Source organism: Caretta caretta, chromosome 3 (assembly GCF_965140235.1).
Source record: "Caretta caretta isolate rCarCar2 chromosome 3, rCarCar1.hap1, whole genome shotgun sequence".
Taxonomy (NCBI): Eukaryota; Metazoa; Chordata; order Testudines; family Cheloniidae; genus Caretta; species Caretta caretta.
In genome coordinates, this window is record NC_134208.1 from 120058342 (window position 1) to 120067881 (window position 9540).

Genomic DNA, 9540 nt, shown 5'->3' on the forward strand with positions numbered 1-9540 from the left:
CATGTGTTAGCTGCTACCCTAAAGCACCTACGCAATGGTCAGTACAACCATCAGCTGAGCAAAGATTGTTCTTGTGGCACAGAAAGCATACCAAAGCACCGATGAAGTGAGCTATTGCTCATGAAAGCTTATGCTCAGATAAATTTGTTAGTCTCTAAGGTGCCACAAGTACTCCTTTTCTTTTTGTTGGTGCATTGTTTACTTACATTCACACACCTTCATTAAATGACCTTTTGTTTTTTGATGGCAAGTTTTATATCCAGCCAGGATAAGAATTTCCCTGCCACTCTAATGGTAAGGCTTTGTGTTATTGGTGGAGATGGGTTTTCTGTGGCTGAGGGGCGAATGCACTTAAAGGTATCTCCTAGGTATCATGTAGGAATGTGCTCTTGGAGGTGATATTTTGGGGGAAGGTGGAAACATGTTAGTGTGAAATCATAATGGTAAGATTCAAGAGGCCATTCTGACTTGGCATGCTGTGTAACTGTATGTCCAGTGTAGGGATATTAGTGTAAGATCCTCAGTGACTTGAGTCATGCACTATATATTTATCGCAGTTGGGACTTCTTTAACATTTGGATAGACCTGGGTTGCATCTAATTGACGAGCATGGAAAATATTCTTAAAAATCACTCAAATAATCTAAGAGAGACTGTTTTTTAAATTAAAGAATTATTTTAAACTTTCTGGGGGAGATTATGTTTTATAGCATCAACTATGATTTAGTGCTCGTTCCCATAATATTTACTCTTGTACAATTGAAAGTTTATTATTTTTCTCCACATTATTCCCAAATATTTTCCTATTTTGACTGAACCCATTACTACACTTCACTCGTTCAAGTTCCCATTTCTGTTCATGTCCTTTCTGACTTGTTCTGTTCTGTCCTTTCCTCTTCCTCATACTGATGGTAGATGACATATGTGAAGCCCTCTTAGTTGCAGCTTCCATTATATCAGTCTCCTCAGCCAAGTTCCTGAGTTAGAACCAGCATAGCAGTCACTGAGACACCTGGCTGTTTTCATTGCTTTTGATACTTTCACTGTATGATCTCTGCAGTGTGTTATACTAATTAAATACATCTCTGAGTGATAAAGATACACTCAGCATTCCTTCCAGCTGCCACCCCAACACAGGAGTAAAGGGCAGAAACAAAATGATCACTGTACTCTTTGTTTTGTTTAACTTGTTTTATAGATTTTTTTCAACTATTCAAACATTAGTAAAAGCATCTCACCATGAGGAAAGGCAAGAAAAACTGCCAGTTTCAAGTACTCACTAGAAACAAGGCTCACATCCGTTCTGCCAGAAAGGCAAAAGAAGAACTGGACCACATGGTGGAAGCAGTGATGCTCAGTGCCATAATTTAGAACCTGAGCACACCCTGTTTAGCAGACTACCTTGTTTGTATTCTCTAAAGTCAGCATGTCAGAAGTCTCCCTTGAAAGTCCACCGACTCTCCGCTAGAAAGCACTGCTTCTAATATTTTTTTCTTCTCTCATTCTCCAGTAACTCCTGAGGCCTGGCGAGTGATGATGTCTCTTAAATCTGGCCTTTTGGCTGAAAGTACCTGGGCTCTAGACACTATTAATATTCTTCTGTATGATGACAGCACTGTTGCTACTTTCAACCTTTCGCAGGTAGGTGAGATGGCACTTTACCTCTCAACCTGATAAGATCAAAAATTCAAATTGAGGGACACAGAAAAATGATTGAGTGAGTCCATTCAAATTAATTATCATTAGCATAAATTAAAAACGTAAATTAAAAGATTCCATAACCTCAATTTTGCTGATTGAACATCAATGAACTACAAGAGGAACCCAGGCTAGTGTGGGATGGGGTAGATTATAAACTTAAAATGAGGAATATCTCTTGTGAAAATGGACAGTTAAGGTATAGGAGCATTTCAGCATTGGGAGAAGGCAACGTCCATGAATACATACTCATTTGAGGTATTCGTTGGGTCAGGTACATTAAAACAAACATTGGCTGTTAGCACCAGGCATATCAGGATACTGGGTTTTTTTTAAACTGGACGTTTTTACAAAATGAGGAATTATGTTTTCACAAAAGGTGTCAGATCGATAATGCTGCTAAAACCAAAATCCACTATTTATCTACAAGACATGTATAACACAGGATCTAATGGTATAAGCTTCTCCTACACTACCTTCCAGTGTTTCTCAGCCCTGTTCTAGTAATCAAGATAGCAGATACTATGGTGATGAGTATGGTTTAAGAACCTATGCTATGTAGAATAGAGTATTTAGTTTCTATTACTTTTCGTTTCTTTGACCCATTTAATCCTTCACTTTTTTGATGCGGTTCTGTGCCAGTTTGGTGGCAATTTTTAATATAGTCTATTAGAACTGGGTCTAAAACCTCCAATTTATTTCACACAAAACACTGTACAGCCATCAGTTATGATTTTTTGGGTATTATTGTCTTGGGCTTGATTTGAACTGCTGATCAAGATTCCATATGATGTTTGGTTTCAGAGTAGCAGCCGTGTTAGTCTGTATTCACAAAAAAGAAAAGGAGTACTTGTGGCACCTTAGAGACTAACAGATTTAATTGAGCATAAGCTTCCAATGAAGTGAGCTGTAGCTCACGAAAGCTTGTGCTCAAATAAATTTGTTAGTCTCTAAGGAGCCACAAGTACTCCTTTTCTTCATATGATGTTTGGAAATTTCTGCAGTTATTAAATGTAGGTTTTTATTTGGGGTGGGGTTTTTTTTTAATATTTAAGGGTTTGGAAGTCTTAAGAGAACCATAGAATATGAACATATTTGTCCTCTCAATAAAATAAAACTACTGTAGAAAAATAGAAATTGGATGTAAGATGGGACATTTTCACTGAATAGTTATTATCAGGGATCCTAGTTTTCCATGACAGAAAAAAACAACATTCTCCAATAAAAATACATAAAAATCCATGCTTTTCCACGATTAAAGTTGAACGCTGAACTTTAGTTTCCCAAGCCACAATATATATAGGTATCAGATGAATACAATGTTTTATTGATATATTTGCAATTAAGTAAGTTTGAAGCCTACCAGTACCATTAATCATTATAATCAATTTAATAGAATTGCAATTTGTATTTCTTATGTATACCAAATACTTCTGTGTCTGTATTCTATATTTTGGGGAAATAGGGGTTTTTTTAAATGCACAAAAACACTGGAATAATCCAGTCACAGTGCATTGTTTCTTTACTGTTGTTGATGGCCCCACTGTTTGAGGCTCTTGTTTTCCTTTTTTGTCATTCAGTTTATGTTTAGCACTTTCCATGTGTTCTACAATTCGAATGTAATCTACAGCCTTGCTGCATACAGTACAGAACAACACATTATCATCAGCATGAAATTTGTCCTTGCCAAACTCAGTGAGATGATCCTTAGGGGTGATTTTTAAAGTTTTTGGCATCTTTTTGTAACTTTAATTACATCTGAAGGCTGAAATGAAATTTGAGCTGCATTAAAACACAAACCCCTATACACCATTGAGTAACCTGAATACACCGGAAGCAGTTTATTGGAGTATGTTAATTTTAAGCATATTCAAAAATCAACCACAAGAGAGGGAAGTTGCGTGCATTGAATAAGGGACACTGGTATTTCAGTAAAATTTAGTGAGTAGTTAATACATGTTTTTATTTTTTCACTAAACGTAAAAACTAAAGATTCTCTGTAAAAATGCAAATTCCATGTTTTTCTGTGGCAAATGGATTTCTAGGATCCCTGATTATTATTCCATAGTTAATAAGAACAATTAATAGGCAGACGTTTGGGACTGAATGTAGTAACAGTAATTCATCTTTGACACAAAGCCGCTGAGGGTGAACCAGAATCAGGAATCCAAGTGTTGGCCTCCAGTAGTACAATAATTACACATAAATCCAGGTTTAAACACATAGGAAAACTACTTTTGAGGATATCTTACAGTATAGAGAACTGCCTGCCGGTAACAGCTTTCAAATATGCATGGACATAATGAAAACTATTCTGCTATATACATCATACAGGGGGGAGAGTATCAACTCCTAGAATCAGCATTGCCAGAATCCCACATATTGGAAAGTTGGTTTAGAGACAGTAGATCAGGTCCTTAACGTATGTAGATCATCTTAGCTCATGTGAAGTCAGAGGAGCTATGACAGTTTACACCAATTCAGGAGTGGTCAGAAGGGAAGAAGAATTTCCCTTTGTAAATGTTTGTCATTCAAGGCTTGGCAGTCAGTAGTTTGTAGGATGTGTGAAAATGTTCATAGAAATATGTATGCAGTGTTGTTGTAGCCAGGTTGGTCCCAGGATATTAGAGAAGCAAGGTGGGTGAGATAGTATCTTTTATTGAACCAACTTCTGTTGGTGAGAGAGACAAGCTTTCAAGCTTACACAGAGCTCTTCTTCAGGTCTGGAAACTAACTCAGTGTGTCACTGCTAAATACAAGGTGGAACAGATTGTTTAGCATCATTTGAATATGCTCATTGCTACTAACAAATTCCGTGCAGTCTAAAATGTTCATCTGAGTTTTTGACTTGTGTTTTATTTTTTCTCTCTCCAGTTATCTGGATTTCTTGAGCTTTTGGTAGAATATTTCAGAAAATGCCTGATTGACATTTTTGGAATCCTTATGGAATATGAAGTGGGAGATCCAGGTCACAAAGCACTTGATCACAACACAGTCAAGAAGGATGACAGCCAGTCCTTAGCAGTGGATACTGGAAAAGAGGAGGAAAATGATGAATGTATTGACTACTTTGAGGAAGAGGAGGAGGAAGAGTGGGAGGAGGAAGATGAAATAGAAAAAACAGAAGGAGAAGAAAAGAGCACTGTTTTTGCCACTCCCAGTGCCATTGCTGATCCAAGTGAGAGGCCAAAACAAGCCAGTAAATTTGACAAGCTGCCAATAAAGATTGTAAAGAAAAATAATCTATTTGTTGTTGACAGATCTGACAAACTGGGGCGTGTTCAGGAATTCAACAGTGGGCTTCTCCACTGGCAGCTTGGTGGGGGTGATACAACTGAACACATCCAGACTCACTTTGAGAGCAAGATGGAGATTCCTCCACGAAGGAGGGCCCCTCCGGCCTTGAACTCTCCAAGCAAAAAGAAGGATCTAGAGGGGAAAGGTGAACCTGAAGAACAACAGGAAAAAAGTATAACAGCTACCATCGATGATGTCCTGTCAGCTCGACCAGGAGCATTGCCCGAAGACTCAAACCCTGGTTCCCAGACAGAGAGCAGTAAATTTCCCTTTGGAATCCATCAAGCCAAAAGCCACCGGAATATTAAACTGCTAGAAGATGAGCCAAGGAGTCGGGATGAGACTCCTCTATGCACCATAACTCATTGGCAAGACTCCTTGGCTAAACGCTGCATCTGTGTGTCAAATATTGTCCGTAGCTTGTCTTTTGTGCCTGGCAATGACGCCGAAATGTCCAAACATCCAGGCTTGGTGCTGATCCTGGGAAAGTTGATCCTCCTTCACCATGAGCATCCGGAAAGAAAGCGAGCGCCGCAGACATATGAGAAAGAGGAAGAGGAGGACAAAGGGGTGGCCTGCAGCAAGGATGAGTGGTGGTGGGACTGCCTCGAGGTCTTGAGGGATAATACATTGGTCACATTAGCCAACATTTCTGGGCAGCTAGACTTGTCTGCTTATACAGAAAGCATCTGTTTGCCAATTTTGGATGGCTTGCTGCACTGGATGGTGTGCCCATCTGCAGAGGCACAGGATCCTTTTCCAACCGTGGGGCCCAACTCAGTCCTATCGCCTCAAAGACTTGTGCTGGAGACCCTGTGTAAGCTCAGTATCCAGGACAATAATGTGGACCTTATCTTGGCCACTCCCCCATTCAGTCGTCAGGAGAAACTCTACGCTACTTTAGTTAGGTACGTTGGGGACCGCAAAAACCCAGTCTGCCGAGAAATGTCCATGGCTCTCTTATCGAACCTTGCCCAGGGGGACGTGTTAGCAGCAAGGGCAATAGCTGTGCAGAAGGGAAGCATTGGAAATTTGATAAGTTTCTTGGAGGATGGGGTCACTATGGCCCAGTACCAACAGAGCCAGCATAACCTCATGCACATGCAGCCTCCACCTCTGGAGCCACCTAGCGTAGACATGATGTGCAGGGCAGCCAAGGCCTTGCTAGCCATGGCTAGAGTGGACGAGAACCGCTCAGAGTTCCTTTTGCATGAGGGTCGTTTGCTGGATATCTCAATATCTGCTGTCCTGAACTCTATGGTTGCATCTGTCATCTGTGATGTACTTTTTCAGATTGGGCAGTTATGACATAAGTGAGAAGCCAAGCATGTGTGAGTGGAGATTAGAGGGTCACATATAACTGGCTGTTTTCTGTTCTTGTTTATCCAGCGTAGGAAGAAGGAAAAAAAAAGAATCTTTGCTCCTCTGCCCCATTCACTATTTACCAATTGGGAATTAAAGAAATTATTAATTTGAACAGTTATGAAATTAATATTTGCTGTCTATGTGTATAAGTACATCTTTTTATTTTATTTTTTTTAACCAAAGTTGCTGTCTAGTACATTCAAAGGTCACACTTTTTTTCCATAGATTATCCTTTTCAATGTTCTTTTCCATGTTTGTATTACATATTTTTTGGGAAGCGAACTAGTGACTTTAAAAAAATTGTGGCAAACCATTATATGATGGGGGAAAAGAAATCTCACCACTTTGAAATGAAAAGGTGAAAAAAAAACCCAACATACCAAGTTCCTGTGTGTTTTATTTTTTCAAAAAAAGGAAAAATAAAAATAATCTATACACCATCACCCAAAGCTCTGTGCAATAGAAAATTCTAGTGATGTAGGCGTAGGGGATCACCGAGGGTGTCAGTCAGTAGTCAAAATACAAAATGATATTGGTTTCTCAACAGGAGAAATGGTTACATTAGGCTAGGAGCAAAACAAAAAAAAATGTTTTTAAAGTTTAAAAGATTTTAAACACAAACCTGACGACGATAAACGTAAATTGCTTCCTCACCAGAACTGTCTTGTCTGCATCTGTTGTTTGACCTTCCACAATGACAGTTCTTCACAATTCCTTTAATCATTTTTTTAAATATTTTTTTTATTGCCTAAGGGCCGTGATGTATATAGAAGTTGTACATTAAACATGCCCTCATCTTTTTTTTTTAAGTACAAAGTTTTTAGTTTCTTTTCCATGATGTGGTAACTCCAAAGTGACAGTAGAATTTTTTTTTCCTTTCATTTGGGCCATATCTCCAAAAAAACCCGAGGGTAATGTACAAGTTTCTGTATGTATAAAGTCATGCTCTATTTCGGGAGAGCAGCCGATCACAATTTGCTTTATAAATCAAGGTGTGGAAATGGTTACGTATGGATTGATTTAAGAAAATGGTTACCAGTCTACAGACAAAAAAAATATATACAGAAAAAAAGGAAGAAACACAGCTTCAAAGATTTTTCAGTGATGAGAATCCGCATTTGTATTTCAAGATAATGTAGTTTAAAAAGGAAAAAAAACTTGATGTAAATTCCTCCTTTTCCTCTGGCTTAATGAATATCATTTATTCAGTATAAAATCTTTATATGTTCCACATGTTAAGAATAAATGTACATTAAATCTTGTTAAGCACTGTGATGGGTGTTCTTGAATAATGTTCTAGTTTCAATGTAGTGTACCAAAAAACAAACCAGGTACAAGAAACTGCAATAATAGTTATTCTTTGCCCCCCACACCCTTATGATTATGACTTTTAAAAAGATATTAATCTGTAATATTAATCAAGTGATACAGTAATTTACTCTCCTTTTGGAAGACTCTTTTCTGAGATTACAGAGAATAGATACCAGTTATTACTTATAAAAGGTGATCTTAAAAGGAGAAGATGTGATTAGCTGGTGGATAGTGCTGATTCAGCAGGTATCCACTCCACTTGCTACAGTCAGGGATCATAAAAAGAATATTAGAAAAAGTGACACACAAGATTTTTGTTAAAGCCCGAACCAACTTGAAGAAATGGATCTGTACTAACTACCTGTAATTCTTTCTTCTGGGTAAAGGCACAATGCACCAAGTGATATGGGCATTCACAGTAAACACACACATGCTTCTTGATATTCTATATGTTATTGCATGCTTACAACACTCATGGCATCTCGCTCTGAGAGGTGCTGAGCTCCTGGAACTCCCATTCAAGTGGATCAGGCTTTAATACAGCACATCCTTTCTTACAACTGATGGGAGATGGCCATTTGAATTTCAGGATTTATCTGGTTTCAGATACATTGACTCTCTCCCATCCACCACTCAACTGGTGATCAGCTTGTTGCTGAATATTGTTTATATTATTCATTGTTGAATATTCAACCGAAATATTTTTGCTGTTTCATCTTGGAACATTGACTTTGTTAATGTGATCATAAAAAGCTAATAATAATCAGTTTACCCGGAATTGCTGCATAATTACACTGTTAGTATCCTCCTCCTTTCTCCAATCACAGTACAGAGTTTCTTGAGAATTACTGCTCCCATAGGCCTACTGCTTATCTTCATGTAGCTCACTCTAACACATTAATATATGGCAGCAAGTTTCATAGACACGTAAAGTATATACAATTATAATCCAAGTTTGAAACGTGACTCCGGAGTGTCACGAAAAGTAATTTTTCCTTTAGTTTTTTTTATACAGTAATCTATCCACTCCCACATCACCTACTGTAATGATCTCTTCTTCTCTTGCATAACAATACATTCAGACATATATGTTGAATTATAACCCATTTGTAACTCTTCATGACATGAAGAGGCATTCAACTTAACATCAGGGCAGGGAGAAGCAGTATCCAATACTGTTCTTAGTTGCTAGCACTGTTTTAGGGAGTGATACTATCCATTGTATGGATGCAGGCTGTTATCTAAACCCAAAATTGATCTGTAATCAGTCCTTTCCTGTCCTTTTTCCTGTGTCTACTGGCTAGTCAAAGAAGGAAACAAAAAATGTACTGGGCCTTTTTTACTCTAGCCTTTTTTCCCAAATTCCCCACCATTGCTACCATTATGGGAGCTGTACCAGTGCTAAAATATTTTAACCAGCGTCATCAGATTTGCTTGGAGCAGGGTTAGACAATATTGTGGTAAAGGGATTGGCAGCCACAGGATCCCTATCTACAGTAGAACTACTACCAGTTCCGTTGTGTCAGTGATAGAAATAGTGGTTAGTGGGAAAGGTGTAGAGTAGAGTGTAGAGACAGCATGAGTTTGGTAGATTTGCAGTTAAGGTAATAGCAGATCTAATTCATTAGATAATGTTGCAACACCAGTGAAAGGTCTAACAGTTTTTCTCCTCTTTTAATTTGATACATAGTTTGCACGTTTCCAACCAATGGTGTCCAAGTAAAGCCTTTGGAGAAGATATTACATCAGAATTGCAAATTTCAGGGTCTTTCTAATTGGCTTGTGAACAAATCTGAGCTGCTTGTGGCAAGAATTTTTTTTTTTCAGGATTAAATACCAGAGGGTAACAAACATGTGTAGCGTTTACTGT

The 9540-nt window shown here is 38.2% G+C and overlaps 1 protein-coding gene across 16 annotated transcripts in view; it reads left to right on the forward strand.

Annotated features, from left to right (window-relative positions):
* Window positions 1-7634, forward strand: part of ARID1B (AT-rich interaction domain 1B) — a 408038-nt gene extending 400404 nt beyond the window's left edge. For all 16 annotated transcript variants that reach the window (XM_048844164.2, XM_048844156.2, XM_048844161.2 and 13 more), the window contains 2 exons: window positions 1510-1640; window positions 4572-7634. In XM_048844164.2, coding sequence (XP_048700121.2) covers window positions 1510-1640; window positions 4572-6302 — 1862 coding nt within the window. In that variant the 3' untranslated portion in view covers window positions 6303-7634. The remainder of the gene's footprint in view (window positions 1-1509; window positions 1641-4571) is intronic.
* The last annotated feature ends 1906 nt before the right edge of the window (window positions 7635-9540 follow it).